Consider the following 26,149-nt stretch of genomic DNA (forward strand, 5'->3'; position numbering starts at 1 on the left):
CAGAGTTTTGTCAAGTGGCTCCCTACCACTGAGCATCTACATCTTGATGGGGCGCTCGTCTTCTGATCACGTTGTAGTGTGGATGGCGAACTGCTCGTGTTGGCCATTTGGCGAGTGACTCGGCAAGTGGCATTATAATTTTGGCCTGACATGTTGAGCATTTTCATGATTTGGAGCTTCGAGTACTAAACTAGCTCTACTTGAGTACTTCAAGCACTGGGTTTCGAGTTCGTATTGTAATATTTTTGGTTTATATTCTTAAGAATATAATTTCAATTCAAATCTTCCCGCTCCGGTTCATTTTTTGAAATTAAAGATTTCAATTCAAATCTACACGCTCAGGTTGATCTTGTCTGTGTTAACATTATAAGAGAATCTACTGGTGTCCCTGACTGAGTAGAATTAATTGGAGAGCACATCTTTTCTGTTTATGTAGTCAGAAATTTGGATAACTAGATTAAAAAACACAATAGGAAAAACAAGAGACATGGATTGTCTTCGAAAACAAGTATTTAATTTCAACAAATAATTTTAGGAATGAAATACATTTTACTGAACATAATGTGAATTCTAAAACACGTGTATTTTGAAAGTGGTAAAATAACGATGTAAAAAATGGAACAATTAATGGATAAAAGATAAATAAACGTTAGTAATTCTCTCTCGAATTTCAAGATAGCAATACAGCTGAATATTTATTGGCTTCAAATAAAAAATACTGTTGAATACTTATCAGCTTCAAAAATGAGTTGAATAACAAAAACTTCTTGTTTATGACACAACTAGCCATTTCAGATAAAATGAGGAATAGTAAAAACAAATTACGATAACTATAAAACAAACTATGCTAAGGCCATTATTATGACAGCGAATTGAATAATTTATTTGTGGTTGATTTGGATTAAAGGATTAAATTAATCTTCAAGAATATCATCATAATCATCAAAAAAGTCTTCATCATCTTCTTCTTCGTCGTCGAAACCATCAAGAACTACAAAAACTTCATCGTCGTCTTCATTAGGAGCACCTTCGAACAGCCTGTTGTAGCAGGGAGAATTTCTGTCGTAATAGTGAGCATATGGTGCTTTCACATCCAACCGAGTAAGGCAATTCCAACAGAAATAGGTACTGCAGCGCCAGCACAGCATTTTGTTGCATCCTTCCGATTTCTGTAAATAAAACATCAAAATTTATTTAATAAATTACGTCGAAATGATAGGACACGATTGGTAAAGATAACACGTATAATTAGAAAGGGTCCTGACGGTAACAACTGAGACTCCATTACACTATTTGAAACACATTATCGTGACTGACATACGGTGACTATAAGGCTCAACTCACACTTACGCGACTCAAGTCGAGAAGAGACTCCGACTCTAGTCTCTTCTCGACGCATTATGTGTTTTCAAATGGTGACACTCAGAACAGTCGACTCTAGTCTCCGCGACTTCACGACCGACTGTGAGACTGACTCGAGGCGAGCCTCGACTTGAGTTGCGTAGTAGGCCTACCGTGCATTTTCAATGAAAGTGAGGTTATGTTTTATCATTTTAGATAACACTTAAGAATTGGATAAGACAATATATTCACAATAATTATTATAAAATTTGTTACATGCCCAGAAATGATGGATTTGATCTCATATTTTTAATAATGTGAGGTAAAAATGAAGTAGCATGGAACCGAAGTAGTGACAATGACCAAGAAAGTCGTAAAGTCGAGAAACCTCGACTAGAGTCGAGTATCCTCCACTGCAGTTACGATTTGAGTCGAGGAAGAGTAGTTGCGCATAACAGGTATTTTGAGAACTTGAGAACAATTAGAAATTGACAATTAATTGTATATGGAATTCAATTCCATGTTAGCAAGTTCAATTTAAATCAGGCTCTACAATAATTATAAAAATGGTGCCGATAATTGTTCAGAATTAGAGTTATCATGTTATCCATAAAACTTCAAGATTCCAATTGCATTTAGCAATTAGATATTATATAGTGAGGTCCACGACATAATGACTGTATTTGATTAAAATTGATGTTGCTATCCTTGACTATCATTCAACAGAGCATATACCGCTAAGCTTTTCTAGCTCTGCAACGCTGCTTATTTGATCATTGAAAAATATCTTTCTTGATGAATAAAATATAATTGATCATTACAAACAAGAATGAACAATTAATATTACATCAGATATACTGGTATCGGCTATCCTCTATAGAAGGCAGTGACAAGGCAGAGAATCGGCAACGCTGTTCCCCTATCTTTCTCTACTTGCCATTATAACATGGACCTCACTATAGCATAGGATTTAGTAGTGGCTTGGATGGAAACCTGGTTCTGCAATAGTACAAAACTAATAAATAATGTAGTCTATATTACCTTTGTATAAAATGCGAATAAATGGAATGTAAAATCAAATAAATCAAATAATGAAAAAGATGAATAAATAAATAACTAGATTTAATCAATAAACATAATTGACTATTACTTACCTCAATCGACGCATTACAGTTAGGACAGTTTTTACTATTGTTGTCAATCCATTTTTCAGACAACGATGTTTGGACCAAGTTACCAAGTCTTGTTTTCCCATATTTCTGTTCCATTTTCCGTCTGACCTCTTCATCACCATTCAGATACTCCTTCAATAAGGCTTCCTTCTCATCTGTAAAATATATATATATATTTCATACATCAACTAACCGATACAAACAACTATTATTTGAAACCCAGTTGATATGAATCTGAAGATAAATCTACTTCACCTTTTTGGCGTACAATTTCAGTGGGCAAACTGAACCAGGGCTAAACTAAAATAGAACTCGGAGAAAAAAGTAGTAGAACTCATATTCAAAATTTTCAATAATCAGTTTTTTTCAAATTTTCCAAATTTGTAGTAGCCTACTATTTTCATGTTTAAGTATATCACTCTGAGGAAGGTGCAGATTCCTAAATACAAATACAGAGTGTCTCGCGAAAGGTGTAACAGCCGAAGACATTAGATTATACATGAAGTTTGTAACAAAAAATGTCTAGCTAAATTTTCATAAAGCGACCTTCGAGATACATACATTTTTCGATATTTTTGAATAACGGTAAATAATTAGAAAACTATCAGTTTTACACTAATTCTAATGATATGGTTGGAAAGAATAAGAAATTTATAATATGATCCATAACTAATATTTTGATCCTTGGCATGACGTTTTTGAACTTTTTATGAGCGTTCAAACTATATAGAATTTGGTTTTGAACTCGACTAATGTACTTTTTTAAATTCTGAACGCACATAAAAAGTTCAGAAACGTCAAAGGAACAAATTATTTAAAAGTTATTGGAAATTTCTTTTCAGCCATATCCTTCGAATTAGATGTTGACTGATAGTTTTCTAGATATTGACGTTTTTCGAAAATATCTAAAAACCGAAATATCTCGAAAAGTAAGGTCGATAAAAGAAAATTTTACTGATGTTAGTTGTAAATTTTCACGTAAAATCTACATGAGCGTTCAAAATGTTTGAAATTTGTCTTTGAACTCAACTAATGTACTTTTTTAAATTTTAAATGCACATAGGAAGTTTAAAAACGTCAAATTATACGGATCAAGGAAATTTCTTCAACTTCCCAACCTTATCTTCATAATTAGATTTTGACAGAGTTTTCTAGTTATTGAGGTTTTCCCAAAAAATAGATAAATCTCGAAAAGTAAGGTAACAAGGTAATACGAAAATTTTACTGGAAATTTTTGTTGCAAATTTCATGTAGAATCTATGGTGTTCGGATGTTACACCTTTCGTGGGACACCCTATATAGAACCACTAGTCGAAGGGAGGTACTTAAGATGTTTTAAGCGACAGGGCTCGACACCCTGTATAGAACAAAGGTTCATGTAATAATAGCAGTGTTTGATTAGCAATGATATTGCTATCCTTGTCTATCATTCAACAGAGCGGATAGCTCTATCTCTTTCTCGCTTTGCTCTGTTGCCAGTTCGCATCTTAACAATGTAGAATTGATAATTAACAAAATATTTTATCTCAATTATAAAATTATTGAAAAATATAATTTTTCGCTTAATAAAATATAATTGATTATTTTAAACGAGAATGAACAGTTAATATTACATCAATGAACCTGTATCAGCTACCGTCTATAGATGGCATTGACAAGACAGAGGATCGGCAACGTTGTTATATCTTTCTGCACTGTCATTATAACGTGAACCTCACTATAGTTGGAGGTACTTACGATGCTTGAATCGACAAGGCTCGACACCATGGTAGCCCATCTTGCATTGAACACAGAAGGCGTAGCTGCAGCCGGGACACAGCGCCATCTTCTCGTCGGGCTCCTTGGTGACCGGGTACTGGCAGGCGATTCGCGGACAGCGCACCATGTCGCTCTGCGTATCCAGCATCGCAGTCAGCAACAGCTGGTCGTACTTGGAAAACTCTTCCTTGCCAACTATTTCACGAACCTAAAACAATATGTTTGAATCAAGGGCTGCGTGACCTGTACAGAAAGCCACCTATTTTACATGAGATAAAAGTGAGACGCTTGAGCTGGTTAGGTCATGTCGAAAGAATGAGCGATTCAAGAGCCGTTAAAAGAGTCTTCAGAGAAAACCCAGGTGGAAGAAGGCTGAAAGGATGTAGAAGATGGTCTTCGGAAAATAGGCGTTAGGGGTTGGAGACGCAAGGCTGTCGACAGAGAGGAGTAGTATTTCCATACCATTATATTTCCATACCTTGTTGTAAGGAAATCAATGATGAAGTTTGACAGCCTATTTTAGATGCATTCTAGAGGAGGCCAAGGCCCTGGATGGGCTGTAGCACCATGGAGTAAATAATTAAAACAATACGGGTTGCATTCACAAATCTAAACCTAACGACATCTAGCGTAACCGATGAGAGAAGCCGAAGACATCATTAATCAACGGATAACTATCCTTAACCACCATTTTACAAACCTAAAACAACAAACTCTCGGTAGCATTCACTAATAATTTATACATGTGATTATGGCCCGCCGCAAACTACATCCAAACCACGCCGTGGGATGTTTTATTGGCAATGCTGCACTGCAATCTGCATCCAGCCTAGCACAATCCACTAAGGCTGGCCACTATCTGTAGAACATGGATGTTTATCATGCACATACACATGTTCATCAATATATGTTTCATCATCAGCGAGAGACTTCTAACTAACATGAAATAAACAACCAATAAAAATCAATAAACCACAGGAAAATTTTACCTCAAATAGAGCAGAGAAATAAACAAAACAAAAACCGGAGATACAAAAAACTAACCTTAAAAAATGTTTCTTGAAGCGTTTTCCTGTGATGACAAAACAATGTATGACGACTGTGTATCATGCATGTTCTACCGTTGGTGGACAGCCTAAGTAAACATCCACGCGTCGTTCTTTTTGTGAATATTTCACAGTTTTCTCGGATCGTGGATCAGTCTTGTTCAAAGATGGTTACTACGCATGTGCACAACTATGGTCAACTACTCTGTCAGCTTTGTCTCTAAAGTCCGTGAGAAATTACTTTTAACACGGCTCTTTCTCGAAGACGGAGAGGTCCGATGCTCTATCCTCCACTAATCACACCCAATACCTAGCAGCATTCTCCTTCTTTTGTGTCTGTGTGATAGAGCTTTGCAACGCGACGCTCCAACACTCCCCTCCAGCTATTGCTGGCAATGTTCCAAGTCGTTTACTGGTCAGCAGGTATATTGGTTTGTGTATGTTACAGAGATGTTTTCATCACAAGAACATGAAGCAAAATGACACGGCGCATCCAATTGTGCGCAGGATGTCTGTCTGTGTCTACGCTACAAACTGTGGAAGGAGAAATGGGTTTCTCCTCTTCATGTTGAAAGTAATATCTCACAGAATTTAGGTAGCGTTTTCCATGGTTGAACGACAACTGGGTTATTGCTGTGACAGACCCAGCCCAACGTATGGCTTGGCTTGGCCAATCCCATTTATAGGCTGACCTGTAAATTTCGACACCTAGTGAAACCAATGAGAAAAGCGGTAGATGTTGATCAGCGGGTAGTCACTGGCCATATAATAGTCTCGTTAAATTTTTATGATTCAACTTAAGTTTTAATACTGATTAGACGTCAACTCTAGCTTTCTTGAAAACTATCAACTGTAGAGGATTTGCGTTATCTTGGATCTATAGAGTTGAAAAAACTCTTAATAAGACTCACTAAAAACATGATTTTGTACAAAGTGCGACTTCTGAGGTACAGAATGTATCATCAGATACCAGATTATCATCAACGGAATGATGCACAGGAAATGTCAAAAACATTAGAATTTGATAGCTTGGTTGGTTAGATTGGATTATCCTATGATCTCTCCGCTTATATTGACCCGACGAAATGGACGGATTAATTAATAAGTAGGGTAAGCGAGGTTCTACTGTAATTACAATATAAAATGGAAGTGGATTCCTTCCATCATATGAATGAATTATGATTGTTAATTACATATGCTACTACTATAGTTTGTGCAAACCATAGTTTGCAGCACGGGGCTTTAAGGTCAATATTATTTTTATTTCAATAAAAAATTGGGAACAACTGTTGCCACCGGTTTTATGCAGATTCTATCAAAAAGGCATACGCTCTCTTTTTCTCTCATACAATAAGCTCACAGGCTCTCTGGATTCTATGAAATCTGGCAGCACTGAAACCCATAAGGCAATACTGCAAGCTAAAGTTTGAACAGACTATCGTACCCTTATTTTTGTAGTGGGGGTACTGGTAATTATTTGTAATATTGAACTTTACAATAGACCTATTGAAATAAATAAACTGTTAAAATGGCCACAAACAATTTCTATCTAAATTTGGGAAAGGAACAGTTTTGGGCTTCAAGCCTGTTGTTCCTTTCCCAATCATTCATAGTTGAGAATGATAGTGTATGTTTCAATGTATAAATAAATGAATGAATAAATAAACATGCATGACGAACATGCATGTTCAAACATGTTCATCATGCATGTTGTGTCGTTAGTGGCCAGCCTAATGTATGTACCTGCACGGGTAGTATGATACTATCACAGTCGGTGTTGGGACACTTGATCATCTGCACTGATCCTTCGGCAATCCGTGTCTGCAGATAGGATCGGATGCAATCCCGACAGTATACATGGCGGCAAGGTTGAAACCTGACACAGCTTAGACCAAATTTATCCTGAAATAGAACATGAATCATCAATAAAAGGCACCGAATAAACCAAAATAAAGCATCAATTTTTAAGATAAATGTGTCACAACTTCCAAAAGATTTTTTCTAAGAGTTTGTTAACCTTTTGGAAACTATGAATCAATTCAACTCACATTGACAATTGTAATAAAATATTTTATTTATAAATTTATTTCATTTATAAACTACCAAGCCTGGCCTATAACCAAATTACTTTTAATGCATAAAATTGAATGCACAACTTCTAACCTTATTTGAAATGAAAAATAATTTGTTATGGATGTTCGGTGTTTATTACATGTTACAAGTGATAATCTACGTTCGTGATCTGAGATTGATTAATCTTTAAATTACAATTCAATTTTTCTAATATATTGGGGTTAAACATTCTGATTAGAATTCTTACTTTATCTGTAGTAATTTCTACTTCTATTCTCTTTCTTACTACATTGCATTCAGTAATTTATGTGCACACACATTTTCTAATGAAATAAAACTGACAAATAATTTAAAATAATAACGCAGTTGAACGATGCAATCACTGCATCATCTGAATAACTGATGAGATTCTAGAGTACATCACTTCCCACCCCAAGAAGTAGTTGATCTGAACTTCAAAAGAGCTTTTTTATGTTTACTAATCTGAGTTCAGGAATTGAATTACTGGACAATAAAATGAATTGACTCAAGACTGATTCAAATTTTATGAAGCTCAAGCCACATCTATTAAAATCGCCGGAAACAATGGATGATTTCAATTTTGTTATCCAGTCATTTTCCAAAACGTAAGAATGTCTTAGGATAAAAATGTCAAGCTTATCTTATAAGGATCCTTAATGTAGGGATATATATCAAGTTGTGAATTTCCCGGCATTTTATAAAGTTATTCGCAGTGGTTGAAAAGATACAAGGACAAAGAGACCGTATTATGTAACTTTAAGACTAAAACCTGGTTGCACAAACGACTGTTAACTTTTTATTCCGATTAAAATTCACGAGAACCAATCAGGGAAGCCTTCTTTTTAAGAAAACAACTGTCTCTGGTTCTCTTAGAATTTAATCTTGATTCAACATGATTTTGTGTAACCGGGCCTAAAAATAGAATTCACTAGTTACAATAAATTCAGCTACAGGTTCATAAAATTGCAGCTATTTTAGCCCATACATGAGAAACTTTCCAATTCTTTATAAAAAAGATGTTGAAATAAAAATGTACTAACCTCGAAACAAATGTAGCACGTGAAATATGTTTTTCTAAACTCAGACAATTCTCTCTCAACATTATAACTTTCTAAATGTTTTATCAGGTACTTTTCGTTGTAGTTTTCAGAGCACTTCTTAATCTTAGATTCATCAAGTCTTGATTGAGCTTGCTTGACTGAGCCATTGGATTGGTGAGCTTGCATAGCTTGCTGATTGCACAGCCTTGTTTGGTTGGACGGAACACTGACGACATTTGCCGAGGTGGATGCGACACTTGCATCCCTCTTGGGCCGTCGCGTCCATCTCGGCGACTTTCTGTACCATCGGCGACTGTTTTCTGGTCCCTGCACATCTCCATCTAGGTTGCAAATTTGCCCATCAAATTTCTTGTTATAGAATACTAAAGAGTTTCTTTTGAAGGTTCTAGGATCAGATTTTCTATTATTGTTGACTTCCAACTTGCTATTTTCAGTTACAGGAGAAGATTGTTTTTGATCGTTTTGCAAATCTTCCACCTTTTCTGGCTGCGGCTTGACAGCATATTGAAAGTTGTTTGTCAGTAAATTCAATGCGTCATCTTTCAAGAACTGAGCCCATTGGAACAGAACTTCGGTGTTGTTACTCCACATCTGATCCAACTGTTCACAGATTGACTGCAACTGTAAATCGAATATTAAGTTAGAATAAACTGTCATTTTCCATGAAAACAGGGGCTTTCCCCCATATAATTAAATATGATTCCCATTTCCGTGTTCTGTACATGTCCGTCAAAGTTATAATATTTAAGTATTAGACAGTCTATACTCTGTAACTTTTGGTGTAATATGGAGTTCCTGAAGAGCTTATCAAGATGCGACAAAGATCTAAACCGTGAAGGCATATACCTCGTTTTTATTGATGTACAATCGAATTGCGAATCAAAGGATATTATGTTCGTCGTGTGGTAAAAACCAAACCCTGCAATTGAATGGTGTGTTTCACGCAATAAATGATTTTAGTATAATAAAATATAACGATTTTATACCTCGTATCAGGTTATCAGAGATGTACATATTGTTTCAAAACAGAATTTTCAAGTCATTCCTATTACATTTAGAAAATTAGTTGAATTCAATCATTATGGAATACAATGTTGAGTCTATTCTAATATTATTAAAGAACTGATTTCCTTGTGCTAATTGATATTTTTCAAACGATACATATTATGTCGAGTTGTAAGTTGCGGACCAGAGTAGTGGATTTTGGAGAATGTTTTGAAAATATATTTTATGCTGCTAAACCTATCTGGATGGGGGCATTAAGAAATCTATTGTTTAAATTGGTTGAGCATTGACATGCGTTGACAGTTATTGTTTCCCATACAACCAGTGTTGGAGGAAGGGTATTGTTCTCTCTTGACCATTCCATGCCCCCATCCAGATAGGTTTTACCCAAAGATCATGCATGATAAACCTGTTTCAAATTTCAAAGTAAGTCTAGATTTGAAGGCAGATGATATACAACCTGTATTTAATAAAGCATATACTGTGCCGTATGCCTTGCGAGATGGAGTCAGCAATAAGTTGAATAGGTTAGAATCCAGAGGTATCATAAGCAAGGTGCAAACGTCTGATTGGGCGAGTCCTATGGTTATTGTACCAGAACCCAATGGTAAGATTAGGATGTGAGCAGATTCTAAGGTTACATTAAATAAGTATTTAGCTGTTGACCAACATTCTATGCCTATTCCAGATGATATTTTCTATTGTTTTCCCGGATGTGATATATTTTGTAGACTCGATTTGACAGAAGCATACCTGCAATTAGAAGTTCATGAATCAAGTAAACATTTATTAGTTGTTAATACTATTAAGGGGCTAAACATATATAACCGCCTATGTTTTGGACAGTCATCTGCTTGTGCATTTTTTCAATCAGTCATAGAATCTATTCTGGTAGGGATTGATCATGTTGCTCCATATCTGGACGATATTTTGATCGGATGTAAATATTTTGAGTCATGTAAAGTAACTTTGCATAAAGTCATGGGTCGTTTGGAAGAATACAATGTCAAATTAAATGTAGACAAGTCAGAATTTTTTGTAAAATCGTTAGTCTTTCAAAGCCAAGAATTGTCAGCCAAATGTAGAGTTCCAAGTTCTGCTAAGGTTGAAAAAATATTGTCCTGAAACCTGAAAACTCGACACAACTGAAAGCATTTGTATCTATGTTTAATTATTATAGAAATTTTGTACATATGTGTCCGGATATCTTAGAGCCATTAAATAAGCTGATGTGTAAAGATGAGCCTTGGGTTCGGTCTTCTGATTGTATGTTGGCTTTTTTTAAATGTTAAACTGCTTTGTCTGAAGCATCAATACTTACAATATATGATCCCAGTAAAGATCTAGTTTTGTCAGTAGACTCAAGCTCGTTCGGAGTGGGCGCTATTCTAAGTCAAATTTATTGATGGTGAAGAACACCCCATTGCTTTTGAGTCCGCGACCTTATCTCCAGCACAAAATAATTATTCTTAATTGGATAAGGAGGCTCTTGCAATAATTTTCGGGGTTCAGAAATTCGATAAATATTTATGGGGAAGAAATTTTACATTTTGCAGTGATCACCTGCCCTTAAAAACAATATTCGGTGAGAGTAAGAAAATACCTGTAATAGCTTCAGCTATATTGATAAGGTGGGCGATAACTCTTTAAGCTTATCAGTATCGTATTGTTCACAAAAAAGGTGTTTTAATTCCTCATGCTGATGTTTTCTCTCGTTTATCATCCAATTCTTGTATTGAAGAGCATGCTGTAATGTTTACCTATTAGTAAACTCCATTAATTAATGTAACTGAAGTGTGTGAATTATCACGTAAAGACGAAATTTTGAGCAAAGTAATTGAATATATATTGTATGGTTTTCCAAATGTAATTGATAATAAACAATAAGTCTATGACCATAAAAAGTTTTTGCTGTCTGTAGTTAAGGGTTGTTTGTATTTTGTAAAAGATTAGTAATACCAAGAAATTTGAGGAAAAGGTTTTGGATATAATCCACTCAGGTCATGTGGGGGTTGTACGTAAGTTATTTGCTAGGTCTTACGTATGGTGGCCAGGTCTAGATAATGATATCTATCACAATATTATGTCTTGTGAAATTTGCCAGTCTACTAGAAACCGGTCAAGCAATAAGTACCGCAATCCTTGGCCACCTGCTCGGTTTCCTTGGGAAAGGGTTCACATTGATTTATTTTATTTTCGTAGTGCTAAATACCTTGTAGTTCGTGATTCATACTCCAAGTGGATAGAGTGTTTCCTCTTGAGAGATCGAAGTGATTTCAAAACAGTGTTATTCTAAACTAGCAAAAGTATTTATTTGCATACAGGAGTACTTCTTCCTCAGTGACAGGTGAATCGCCTATGTCAGTACTATTAAATTTTGTACCTACAATGCCTTTGTCCAATTTACAAAAAAAAAGTTACTTTCAAGGATGATTTTGAGAAAAATGAATCTGTAAAAACTTCTTTCAACTGTGTCAAAGAATTTCATGTTGATGAAATAGTATGGATGATTAATCCAAATAAGAAGGATGATGTTTCTGGGGTTCGTTTTGTATTAGGAAGGATAGTAAGTAAGATCAGTAATTTTGTATATATGGTCAAAGATGAGAACCATAAAATCTTCAAAGTACATGTCAATCAGATTCGTGAGTTTTACTCAAACGCCAAGCTAAGTGCTGCATTGGCCGCACAAATTCCTGAAGTTGGGCATGATGAAATGGGGGAGGGATAGAAATGATATTGAGCCGGTTCAGGAAGCATTACAAATGAGACGGTCAGAAAGGAAAATCAGGGTGCCCAGACGATACTCTGATTCAAATTATTGTTGAATATAGTTTGTAAGCTTTATTTATGTACTATTGTATGAGTTATAGGATTTTCCCCTACCCTTTGTAAGGGGAGGGCAGTGTTGTGTTGGTAGCCCTGGATAGACAATGTCATGTGACATGAAAGGGCGTCGGGAATGCGTAACTGTTTTGTTCGGTCTTGTATGTCTATTGTCCAATAAATTCTGTGTCAAAATAACAAAGTCTTTCACTGAGTTGTGTAACATAATAATCAGGAAGATCAATCTCCTACAAATAAAATAGTCGAAAACAAATGGTGCAACTCACATCCTCAGATGACAGCCACATACAAGAAATACTGTAGCAAGGCGGTGACTTGGAAGGATAATCTTTTGGCAACTCAAGATCTAGTTCAATTGGAGGAAGATAAGAAACAGATAGACTTCTTTCAACTTCAGTACTTCCACACGCATCTGGAAAAATGTGAATCGAGATTATAAAGAGTATTCAAGCCTTCATCACAATTCACTGAAAACTATCTGGCAGCCTACAAAGTTGCAGAATTATTTTCTAAAATTATTATTCCACTATACATCAACATTTTAAAAGAGGAATATAACCAATTATATCCATGCTATAAAGATTAAAAATAATAAATAAGATTCAATATAACACGTATTGCTTAATCCAACAAGTCAACTAATTTTATGTAGAATTGATGCAATCTGTGTTTAGAATGTAGAAATTGGTGTAATCCTGTTATCTAGTAGAGAACAATTCTGTCTCAAAGTATGTGGATTGCCTACAAGAGAAATAAATGAATGAAAGAGTGAGTTACTAACGAATAATTCAACTTGCTTGGCACATGCTTAATAAGTTTGTGTCTAAAAACAATGAAACCAGGCGATTGATCGACATTGTAACAGCTGAAAATTCCCTAATATTCAAGATGTCCCCCAATAATGAGGCTCTTTTGATTGGTTGAAGCCCTGTAAGTTGAGAGATAGGTGGGCACAAGCAAAAAACTTAAAATTAAATGAAAGGTAAAAAACTGAAACAAATAAAAATCATTTCTCAAGAAATACAAAACTTAATAATTATTATGACTCACTGTTGCTTTCCAGTTTTTTAAACGATAGAGTAACTGGTTGAGGAGCTGTTTGGAAAGCATTGAATTTCAAATAGTGTTGAGATTGCACAACGAATGTACTCAGTTCTTCGGCGTCAAATATACTTTCAATAACTTCGATTTCATCTTTTTGCCGCGAGAAGTCCATTTTAATCTAAAAAAAAAGAAAAAAGACTTTCTTCTTAGAAATTCAAGTCAAATAATACCATAAGAATTATTTCATTTATAATGAGAAACGTCACATGTTGAAATATAATTTCATATTTTCATAGTGGGGTAGGCTACTATAATGAAAATTGCTTTTGACTATAACTTAAATTGGGGTTTTCTTTTATATCATTTCATAGCAGGTAAGCCTATCTGTTTTCGTGAATAATCAATTTATAATATCAACAGTAAATTAGTTAGTACAATCTAGCGAATATAGTGTGGTGGAGAGGAAACGCATGTTTTTCGAACCGCTAGTACTCGGCGACGGGAGAGGGTATTGAAGTGAACAAATGTGCGGCCTATACCATGCCATTTCAGTCGCTATGGAGCGTTGAAACTTACAACATCGTGTGTTCGCTGTAGAGAAGTTTTTTTTAGAAACAATGAATCTGTAGTCACAGTGCAACGTTTTATTCTTCCGTCAATATTCTGACTCGATCCACATTTTCCGGAGTACGAACTGAACTGGGAAGACTGGGTGGTAGCTTTTTCATCACAGAACCATTACTTCTAAACGCTGCAACCCATCGGAGTACAGTATTTCGATCAAGCACTGCAACTTGACGTCCAACTCTAAAATATTGAAAGGAAAAGACTTACTTACTTGATACTTGAATTCTAAGTCCTTGACCGGGACAACCGGATAGACTGTGTCAGTGAGTTCAGGGGGTCACCCCTCATTAAACTCTGGAATGGCGGCAGTTCATGTTGGAGTATAAGGGCTCATCCACTAGTTCTGCCAATGTGTATAATGGCCGTTGTAATCCTTCAATATTTGTTTGAACTTTCTGGCTTCCCAATATTTATATATTTAGGGAGTTTATTTTACAGTCGCAGTGCTGATATTTCAAAACTTTTTCGAGTTGCTGTGATTCTGCTTCGAGGTACATTCAGGTCTTTGAAAGCATGTCTTTGAAATGTGCGAGTCCCATTTCAATTTCCTGTCAAGCCAAAACCCCAACAATTTTACTGGTTCGGTAGATGTTGCACTGTGACTACAAATTTGTTGTTTCTAAAAAAACTGCTTGACAGTGAACACATGATGTTATACGTTTCAAAGCTCCATAGAGACTGAAATGACATAGTATGGGCCGTCTGCAAACATTTGTTCCAGGTCAATACCCCCTCCCATCGCCGAGTACTAGTGGTTCAAAAAACATTAGTTTCCTCTGCACCCTTTACAAGAGAAAAATTACAGCAAGACATTTATTTTTCTGTCACTGATTATAAGCTGATAAAGGCAAGTAGGTGAGATACTGTTGACCTGGCTTACTTCAGACTTTCAAGGACGCATGACTGTTACCTCATGCTTATTCTGAAGATCTTCAACAAACTACCACAAGCATTCGTGAGATGGAGATCGGGAGTTTCCATAGGCTCCTTCGTGAGAGACTACTCAATTTGCCCATGTCTAATTAACACTCAATCTTCAATCTTCATTTGTAGGACCATTAACCAGCCAGATGAGCTGGGTAGGTCATCACGTCAATATACAATTTCAAACAAAAGTTTTTGACAACACTGTCACGTCAAAAAATAAAACATGATGGCATGGATGGCTAAAAACGGTGATGGCCGCTAAATGTCAACTATAGACTCCTGAATTCACTCAAGGAGTAGTATGGTCTGGCACACAGCCAGGACTTGAGTCTCCTCTTAAACTCACTGTCACTCAAATGACGCACAGATGGAGGTAGCATATTAAACATTTTAATAGCGATATTCAGATAACAGTTTTGAGCCTTACTTAGCCTACATCGAGGAACCATTAAAGTTGAGAGCATTTCGAAGTGAGTAGGCACTCTGCAACCCCCTCAAATTCACTGTCAGATTGGTATTCCTAATACCAACCAGGAAAGCAAAGATAAACTGGCTAAAAACTGTGAGAATCCCGAGTCTGGCGAAGAGTGGCCTACAGTGCTCCAGATGACCACTGGATGAAAATATCCGAACTGCCTTCTTCTGCAGCAGAAGAATACTCTCACAGTGTGAAGAGTGTCCCCACAGCAGTATTCCATAGATGTGACTGTGGAACAGTGAATAATAGGCCATAATCAAATGCTCCTCCATCAGCATGCTCCTCCATCAGCAAGCACCTCAGTCTTCTCAGCAGGTAGATCACACGAGACAATCTTCTGCATACAGCATCCACATGAACACTCCATATTAACTTTGGATCGATGTTAAATCCCAGAAGCTTCACCGGTTCATCCAATGAATGTGGTTTCTCAGAGTGCACATGATATTCTGTATCTTGCTGATGTTGAGCAACAGCTTGTTCTCCTGAAACCAGTGTTCTGCACAAGCGAACGACTCCTCCAACTCAAGGGTGGCAGCTGCAGGCGAGGATCCTCTGCCAACAAGGGTTGTGTCGTCCACAAACAGCAGCTCACTTCCGCCGACTCTCAAATCGTTCATATGCAGGATGAACAGGACCGGCCCCAACACAGAGCCCTGCGGTACCCCATGCCGAACATGCAGCTCGCCAGATGATGCACCCCGAACATTCAATATCTGCCTTCTGTCAGACAGATAGGACTTGAAAGTGTCAGCAACAATGTCTGTTATACCATACAGACTCAACTTTCCAAGGAGAAGCTTATGAAACACACAGTCAAAAGCACGTGACAGGTCACACAGTCTCACTGCCACAGAATCTCCACTCTCAAATGCATCAATGACTTCATTGATCAGGGCTAGCAAGGCGGTTTGTGTGGATTTGGACTTTCTAAAGCCATGTTGTCTATCAGACAGCAGACTATTCCTCTCCAGATGGTCCATTAGCTGATCCTTCATGGCAACCTCTAAGATTTTTCCGAATAAGGGGGTAACAGTAATTGGTCGGAAGTTATTCTTGTCCTTCTCATCTCCCTTTTTGTATATAGGTACAGTTTTACCCAACCTCAAACAATTCGGAAAGTAGCCCAGTTTAAGACATTGACTAAAGACACTGGCAAGATGAGGTGCCATAGATGAATTGGTCCTGAGAAGGTGAATTTTTAAAAGCAGTCACTATTTTCAATACATCATTCCTTGAGACTCTCCTCCATACAGATAAAACAGCGGGTTGTGCTTCTATATCTCCAACACCATTCGGCTGAGTCACTGGAATCTGTTGAAGAATGGCCTCCACGTTCAGATAGTGAATGTTCATAACATCTGGACTGAAATCACATTGAGGCTGTGTAGACGCTCTGCACTTGTTAATAAGCTTCCAAGCCGATTTACATGGGTTCTGTGTGTCAAGTATAGCATCAGCATTATTCCTCTTAACTGCTCGGTCCACCTCCTGATTGAGAAGCTTCCGTGCCCTTAAATACCTGCTAAATGCTACTTCTTTAGCCATCCTGTCCTGAGTTGACTCATAGTTCTGGTACAGAAGAGATACAGCAAACCTGAACACGTTCAATTCATGTGAGAACCAGTCTCCAACATTTTTCCTTCTAGTTCTCCTGGTGTGGGCATGAGAACTCATCCGGCCACTTCTTGACTTGACTGGAAAAATAGAATCAAAAACACTGATAATTTCAAAGAAAAATTTATCAATTTTTACAGTAGACACCTGGTCATCATGTAAAATGGGCACAATCTCATTTTTTAAAATCTGAATGAAATGATGAACAACACCTAGATTGATTTTTCTGTAACAGAGCTCATAATCAGCATGCCAATCAGTGACTTTCTCGACCTGAGTAGGCTACCAACAAGCAGTTTCACAACAATGGCAAGATGATCCGCAACCTGGGAATTCACCACACTGACATCAAAAGCACCACTGCTTAGATTAGTTGCAACATTGTCGATGCAATTTGGACCTCTAGTTGGGAGTCTATTGCAAAAATATAGGTTGAAACTCCGGAGCAAAGTCTGTACTGCGCTGGTAGACTGATTGAAATGAATATTAAAATCACCACCCTCAATAATCTGTATGTTAAAATTTGCTATATAAGCAAGACAGTCATCCAACCGACTCAAGAACTCTTCAAGTTCATTTCCAGTATGGTACACAACCAAAACAATAGTACTATGGTGAGTCAGAACTATGCCAGTAATTTCAATTACGAACTCCCTACAAAAAGCTTGTAGATTTAACTCTTTGAAATTCAGTTCCTTATTGACGTAGATAGCAACACCACCATGACAATGCGCTGTGCGGCATAAAGAGTTAGCCAATACCAGATCACCTATGGAGCTGTAGAATGGTATCTCCTCAGACTTCAGCCAATGCTCACTTATGCACATAATAATAATAGCAAACAGAACAAACAAACAGGTCAACAAGATTAAACTTCGTGTGCAGGCACTGGACATTAATATATCCTATACTCAACTTGACATTTGTTTTCACTTCTAAGAGTTTAGCCGTTGATCTGGAATTCTCCGAAAAACGCACGTTGATTGCTTGTCTTTATACTCGATTGTATAAAATTTGAATTAAATTTCAACCTTGATTGAAATACTCTGAAATACTCAATACTCTGACATAGCAGAGTATGTTGGGGAACACACTGCTACACACCTGGACTAACCCGGGACAACTATGACGACTCCACGGACACACGACCGTCGGGAGGACCTAGGAAGTAAAAAAAAAGTAAAAAATTAAATGCAACGAGAGCCAATCAGAGAAGCTTTCTCTTCAAAAATTCTTTTCCTGATTGATTGTCGTGGCATTTAATATTAAAATTCAACAGGCTTTTGTGCAACCGGACCCAAGAAAGGAATAATATAGTTGACCTTGTGGAACAATTTCGAGACTGTTTCATACCGGATGCTGGACTGGAAGTGTTGGTTGGGCTGAAAAACATGAAACCGCTACCTACAGCAATATCATTAGTCTCTTTTTTATTTTACTTCCTAACGAAATCCCTCAGACGATTGCCCAGGTCATAGATGGAAATTACTGAGACTATAATAGGTTTACTAAGAGACATTAATTATCAGAGACAATAATTACTGAGAGACAATTAGAGCCCGGTTATTCAAAACCTGTTCGATTTAAATCATCAATACTAACCCTTAAATACCCTTATTAAAAACACTGCTTTACATAAGAGAAGCTTTGCTGATTTTGTCAAAAAGTGAACAAATAGTAGTTCACTTGGAATGAAAATAAGAACGATCTTATAATTAGTTCAAGACCAAATAATCTACAAATAGCCTATCACTTATCATTTAATTTATTTCATTACACGTGGTAAATTTTAACATAGATTAACTTATTTCATGCTATTGATTAAAAATATTTTTCATTGATATTGCAATAACAGCATCAACAAAAATAGCTAGGTGTTAGGCCTATCTAATATTATAAATAACGTCTAATAATATTGTTATCAAGTCAAAATATCTGTAACTCACTAACCAAATAATTATAAGCTTTGTCAATTTTTTAAAAATTGAAGGTTAACTCAACGAACTTTAATCAATAGTTTAGATAAAAACAGACTTAAAAAGACATTCAGAAACAAAAGCAGTAAAATCAGGCTATTGCAAACAGTAATTTGATTTAAAATCATCACATTTGACAAAATATAAATAACTACTACAGTAATCAATAATTATTTTACTTAACGTACCGAAAATTTTTAGTTGAATAATGAAACAGGAAAATTAAAATCTAAATAAAAGATATATTCATGATTTTCCCGTTTTCTAAGAAAGAATAAAGTGATACAGAAATAAAATACAAAATAAAAACGTCAGAAATAAATAATAACTAGAATGATCGACGCAGTACACAGCAAGTCTAATGCATTGCATGTGAGAACTGAGAATACTGACACTGAGAAGAGTGAAAGTGAGATGTAATTTGCTATCCACAAGTTGGTCCAATGAAAGCCAATGACGACCAGCGCCAGTGAGTGGATGGGTGGTTTGCCCTCATTGAGTTACTCTGACCAGGCAGGGCCAACATGTGGACTATGCTGCATAAGCACAGAAGAAGAAAACGCCGTGTTTTCTCCTGTGAGCTAATAGTAGTTATAAATAGTAATATTATAATAGTATTAGCACCGTGGCATAAATAAGCTTTTTGCTTTTGCTTCCACACTCTTGCCAAGTGCGTACAAATCTTGACGAGCACGAGAGGCTTGAATAGCAGTATTTGATTAACATTAGACTGGCCACTGACATACACAGTTACACACATGTTCATCATCAGCAAGAGCTTCTAACATGAACAACAAATCTCAATAAGCAAATCATTAAAAATTATAATGATAGAAAAATAATCCAACCTCAAATTAATATAGCAGCGAGGAAAAAAAATACAAAAACCTAACCGCAAAAACGTTTTGCTCAAAGGGTTTCACTGTGATGGCAAAACGATTCAAAACTACTTATAGTAAGGTCCACTTTATAATGGCAGTGGATAAAGATAGGAGAATAGCGATGCCGATTCTCTGCATTAATTAATTATATTTCTACACTCAAAAACATAATTGGCATCGTTGTGAACCTACTAAAGGATAGTACCACCGGCTTTGTCGAATGATAGACAAGGATAACAAAACCAAAGTTGAACAAATACTGTCATTATAACGTGGACCTCACTATAGTAGCATGCATGTTTAAACGGTAGTGAACATCCTCGGTGTTGCTTTCCTTGTCTATCATCCAACAAAGCAGATAGCGCTATCCTTTGGTAGCGCACTAATGTGACCAGTGTTTAATGAAGGCCAGCGTTGGCAAAGCACCTGATATATAATATATTCACACATTGGCCTTCATTTTTTGTCCAACATGTGGCTGGCCACCAACGGTAGGACATGCAGGTTTATCATGCATGTTTTGTAATCGGAAAGAGGCTTCCAACATGGAATAGACAACCAATATGAATAAATAAATCACTGAAAATTACAACTTATTCTAATAGAAAATTTAACCTTAAATTGAGCGGCGAAGGAAAAATGAACAACAAAAAAAGACACAAGCACTGGCAAATCCACACTCTTGTCAACCAATGTGTGATGTTTCCAGTTTTTGATGTTCTGCTGAGTTGTTTTTTCTGTGTATTGTGTTGCTATAGGCCTAATTTGTATAGTGTAACTTGTATATTGTATTTCTTCTATAGCTTATTGTTTCCATTTTAGATAATATTTTTAGATCCTATACCGCAAATAAAATCCTATGTGCCGGTTGCACAAAAGCCAGTTAAATTTACACACATACAAGTTTAATACAGACATTTACAAAAAAAAAGATTGTCCCAATTTATTCATGTAGTTGCATTGGAACTCGTTTCTATTTGTTGAAAACGTCCACTTTCCATAATATTTCTACAGTTTCAAATTTTCAAAGAATTACTTAAATTCAATCTCTATTCTCCAAATTCTTTCATGCAGTTGCATTAGAACGCTCCTCTTTTTTACGATTTTCTATACTTTTACAAGTTAGTAGCTACTCATGTTTAATATGTGTTCCTTCTGAGCATAAAAATTAATCTAAAAAAATTGCATGGTTGCCTGTAAAGTCGGTATACGGGCGAAAGTTTTACGTGACAACGACTTTGAGTGGTAAAATAATTTAAATGTGAATATTCATTCGTAGGAAGAAGATAGTAGGAAGAAGGATGAAATAATAACTCACAATGAGAGTGAGTGAGAGGCACGCGTCCCTTCCACTCGGGCATGGTTAGCCCGCGCCCAACTAAGAGCGAGAGAGACAACCATTGACTTGACATTTTGAATTGGTGGCGCAGTCGCAGGAGATTGCTTGCGGCGCCTGCGCAGGTTGACTGCTCCGTTTCACTCTCTCTCTCCAGGTGAATGCCTTCGGGTTGGTGCGGCATTGCTCGCCACTGCTCCTATTCGTGCTCTTTCCAGACGACCGTGAACCGTAACGAACGCTCTCACTCGCTCTCATTGTGAGCGCATAACGTGGGAACATAACGCAGTTTCTTGAAGTGTCTCCCGGCAAACCAATTTATAAAACGTTGTCACGTCAAAAAATACATGCAAACAACAACAACAATACACATTAAAACAAAATAAAAAGAAAGTGGTGCAAAAAAAGGATAGAAGATTGAGGGAATGGAAGTTTGATTTTAATCCTGATTAATTCCACAAAAACCTACTAACAGAGAAGCAGTCTTTTCAAAAAGGCCTTCTCTGATTGGTTCTCGTAAAATTAATCATGGTTAAAATTGAACCGGCTTTTGTGCTACCGGGCCTACGTCTCGCTTGCTACCGCTGGCCTTGATGATACACTGGTCACATTGCAGTGTGGATGGCTCATTGGCTCTTATGGCAAGACCAACGCGGACAGTGGACTTGGCAAGCCATTAGGCTAGCGACTGGGCTAACGTGTGTACTAGGTATTAGAGCTACTCTGCCACCGCTCGCCTATTATAGTGAGGTCCATGTTATAATAGCAATTTTTGAATAGCAATGGTATTGCTATCCTTGTCTATCACAAAGCGGATATCTCTCTCTCGCTTTGCTCTATTGCCAGATCAGCTTTTAACAATGTAGTATTAACAAAATATTTTATCCTAATTATGAAAGTTCATTATTCAATTATTGAAAAATATATTCATTGCTCAATAAAATATAATTGATTATTTTAATCGAGAAAGAACAATAATTATTAATATTTCATTAATAAACCTGTATCATCGGCTACCGTCAAGAAGGCCTTGACAAGACAGTGAGGATCGGCCACGTTGTTCTCATATCTTTCTCCACAGCCATTATAACGTGGACCTCACTATACACACCGCCCGTCTGTAGTGAGGTCCATGTTACGGTGCGTACAGATTTACGCGCCGCAAACATGAGCAATTCACTTTTAATCAGCTGATGCCAAGCTTTTTATATCTGTATCTTAACGTTTCTGTAAAAATACAGATATAGTCAGCTGATTAAAAGTGAATTGCTTATGTTCGCGGCGTGTAAATCTGTACGCACCTTTATAATGACAGTATTTGATTACACATTAATGATCCATAGTATGTATTCAATGCTATCCTTGTTTATCACTCGAAAATACAAATTGATGTGTTGTGTGGTACACAAGAGGCTGGATTGCAAATTACATACACTAAAAGTAATTGTAGCCTATTATACATGACAATGCTGCATAGTTCAGTGGTAAAAGAAACAAGTAAAATCATGTATTGAGAGTTAGATTTGTGGTTCTGGACTGATATAGTTCAATGACAACACCATAATTATTAAACTGTTTGTATTAGACATTTATTACAATATTGTACATATAAAAAGATGTATTTATTTAGTTATTTATTTACAATTTACAAGGAAGACTACAGGCATTACGCCCAAATCAGTCTTCACTAATATTTACCAACAAATTGAACGTGTAAGAAATGAAAAAAATGGTAATACAATGAAAGATATGGAAGATAATTATGATACTACATTCATACAGTGTATGCTGTGAAGCAGTTCACATAAGGTATAAATAAAAGCATAGTGAATGGAAAGCATGTGAAAGAGATTGATTAAAATAGAATTAACTAATATTAATACAGAAATTAAATTATGTTAAATCTAACTGATACATACTTACATAATATGAAACAAACTAAAAACTGGAAATTGGGGTTTATTATATTATAAATTTACTACTTTACTACATCTACTTACATCTACTACTTATCATATTTACTATTTTTGTAGAACAAGTTGTTTCTTGTAGCCTATTGGATTTTTTTATTTTATCTATGGTAATCATTGAAGCACATTCTGTTTGGGACTGAGCAAAGACGTACTCCACATTTTGTGCAATACACCTTGGTGTACACAGTCTTACACAGCTTGCACCTTGTTTTGCAAAATACCCATGTTCGTGCCCAATATTTCTTCCAGTGTCTGGAGAAAAAGGGAATTATGAAGCTAGGTTACACTATGTAGCAGAGCTACATGTAGCTCAGCTATAAAGCTCTGCTACAAGTTCAAAGAGTGACTTTGGAGATATGCTATATAGCAGTTGAGCCTATTTTCTCAGCTATATAGCAGAAAATGAGCTATCCAAAATTTACAAAATTATCCAATATCTTCTCTCTTTCTCTGTGCTGAAAGCATCACAGTAGCTTCGCTGAAAGCAGTGGCTGCTGCAAGAAATACATTCTTCTTTGGCATCTGGTTGGGATAACTAAGCAGTGAATAGTGGTTTATTCCAAACTATATGTAGCTCTGCTACATGAAATTGCATAGATCTCCTTATAGCAGAGCTATATGTAGCTCAAATTTCATATAGCTCCCCGCTACATATAGTGTACACTACTATAATGTAATGTATAATGTACTATAGTGTGCAACTACATATAGTGTAAACGTAGCTTTAGGCTATTTGCTTTCATACCAATGAGTCCTGTAATACAGAACTGCTGACTCAGGTAATGATTTAGATTGCACATGTGAAACAGACTTTTGAAAATAAATGGAGAGAATCTTACCTGTACATCTCTTGTAGAGGATCAGCAATAATATTACTGTCCGGTATCTTGATTTCTAAAAACTATTCAACTCATCTTCAGGAAGGTTCATGAGTTTGTCTAAATCTTCATTATCCAAGATTTGTACATTATAACGAAAAACAATCATCCACAATAATTCAATAAACAATAACTCCACGAACGCGTTTGAAAACTGAGAGAAACACAATAACATAACCTCAAAGTCTCCTCACATGTGACTCCTCTAACGGCCCAATGTGTTCTAAAACAACAGACATAAAAATTTTGAATATAAATGATATTTTTGTTCAAGTTTCTATTCCTAGACTGATATTTCATCATGAAATAATAAACAATTATATGGATATTTTTTATTCTTATTTTCAGTTCTTTAGAATTTTATAAAAATTATAAAAACCGAAGAAAATTGTCACATTGAAGTGTTGGTACAATTGGATATGACAGCTGCTTTTTCAGAAATTAGACTGCATTTGAGTGCTCTCTAGTGGTATAATACTAAACTAGACTAATGTAGCTTTCAAACAGGCCAGTAGATGGCAGATTCATTCAATCACTGATCCAATAGACATCATAGAAAGTCATGTTGTTCAGGAACAACAGTGGGATAGAAAGGGTTAAAACAAAATAAAAAGAAAGTGGTGCAAAAAAAGGATAGAAGATTGAGGGAATGGAAGTTTGATTTTAATCCTGATTAATTCCACAAAAACCTACTAACAGAGAAGCAGTCTTTTCAAAAAGGCCTTTCTTGATTGGTTCTCGTAAAATTAATCATGGTTAAAATTGAACCGGCTTTTGTGCTACCGGGCCTACGTCTCGCTTGCTACCGCTGGCCTTGATGATACACTGGTCAAATTGCAGTGTGGATGGCTCATTGGCTCTTATGGCAAGACCAACGCGGACAGTGGACTTGGCAAGCCATTAGGCTAGCGACTGGGCTAACGTGTGTACTAGGTATTAGAGCTACTCTGCCACCGCTCGCCTATAGTGAGGTCCACGTTATAATGGCAATTTTTGAATAGCAATGCTATTGCTATCCTTGTCTATCACAAAGCGGATATCTCTCTCTCGCTTTGCTCTATTGCCAGATCGGCTTTTAACAATGTATTATTAACAAAATATTTTATCTTAATTATGAAAGTTCATTATTCAATTATGGAAAAATATATTCATTGCTTAATAAAATATAATTGATTATTTTAATCGAGAAAAACAATAATTATTAATATTTCATTAATAAACCTGTATCATCGGCTACCGTCAAGAAGGCGTTGACAAGGCAGTGAGGATCGGCCAGTTGTCTCAGATTTCTCCACTGCCATTATAACGGGACCTCACTATACACAACGCCGTCTGTAGGAGGTCAACGTTAAGGTGCGTACAGATTACGCGCCACGACAGAGCATTCACTTTTGATCAGCTGATGTCAAGCTTTTATATTCTGTATCTTAGCGTTCTGTAAAAATATAGATATCGTCAGCTGATTAAAAGTGGAATTGCTCATGTTCGCGGCGCGAAATCTGTACGCACGCCCACACAGCACAAGTATGTTCTGAGTATTTTCTAGGAACGTTCTCTAAGAAGTTTAGGGACACCCAGAACGTTCTGTATGTACCTTGGAATGTCCTGGGGATGTCCCTGGAAGGAGCGAATGTCCAAAATTAGCAGGTTCCAGGGACATTCTCAGAGCACATCCCAGGGGTGTTGTGGAACATTCTTAAGACATTCTCAGTAAGTCTTCAAGGGATGCTCTCTAGAAGTTGGCGGGCATCCTGAGAAAATTCTATATGTGCCTTGAAATGTCCCTGGAACACAGTTATTTATAACCTATGAACACTGAAAATGGTCTCACCACTTTTTAAACAAAATAATAAACATGCAAAGAGCCCACCCCAGCAGCTGAGTGCATCTTTTAAAAAAAATAGATTTGATGGGCTAAATGAGAATTTAACTTTTTTGATGAATTCAAAAACATTGCAAAGATATGTTTTTATTTTGAATATGATTATTGTTTTTTTTTATTAATAATGATTAATTTTATCTTTCAAACCCTTAAGGTTTCTTTATCTTTTAGGTCAAGCTTATATTTTACAGCTGCCTATATGTCAG

The 26,149-nt window shown here is 36.4% G+C and overlaps 1 protein-coding gene across 3 annotated transcripts; it reads right to left on the reverse strand.

Annotated features, from left to right (window-relative positions):
• Nucleotides 1-492: 492 nt before the first annotated feature.
• LOC111047465 (E3 ubiquitin-protein ligase RNF14) lies at nucleotides 493-19,523 on the reverse strand. Of its 3 annotated transcripts, none has more exons than XM_039428743.1 (8): nucleotides 19,387-19,523; nucleotides 13,375-13,546; nucleotides 12,591-12,736; nucleotides 8,452-9,093; nucleotides 7,061-7,219; nucleotides 4,251-4,479; nucleotides 2,496-2,668; nucleotides 493-1,169 (listed from the first exon to the last, which is right to left on the reverse strand). In XM_039428743.1, exons 2-8 carry the CDS (start codon nucleotides 13,538-13,540, stop codon nucleotides 915-917), a joined length of 1,770 nt encoding a protein of 589 aa, XP_039284677.1. In that variant the 5' UTR covers nucleotides 13,541-13,546; nucleotides 19,387-19,523; the 3' UTR covers nucleotides 493-914. The 3 variants fall into 3 exon arrangements, with proteins under 3 accessions (XP_039284677.1, XP_039284675.1, XP_039284676.1); XM_039428741.1 differs by having other exon boundaries at nucleotides 19,182-19,398; XM_039428742.1 differs by lacking the exon at nucleotides 19,387-19,523 and adding an exon at nucleotides 18,968-19,098.
• Nucleotides 19,524-26,149: the final 6,626 nt, after the last annotated feature.

Source organism: Nilaparvata lugens, chromosome 5 (assembly GCF_014356525.2).
Source record: "Nilaparvata lugens isolate BPH chromosome 5, ASM1435652v1, whole genome shotgun sequence".
In the NCBI taxonomy this organism is placed as follows: domain Eukaryota; kingdom Metazoa; phylum Arthropoda; class Insecta; order Hemiptera; family Delphacidae; genus Nilaparvata; species Nilaparvata lugens.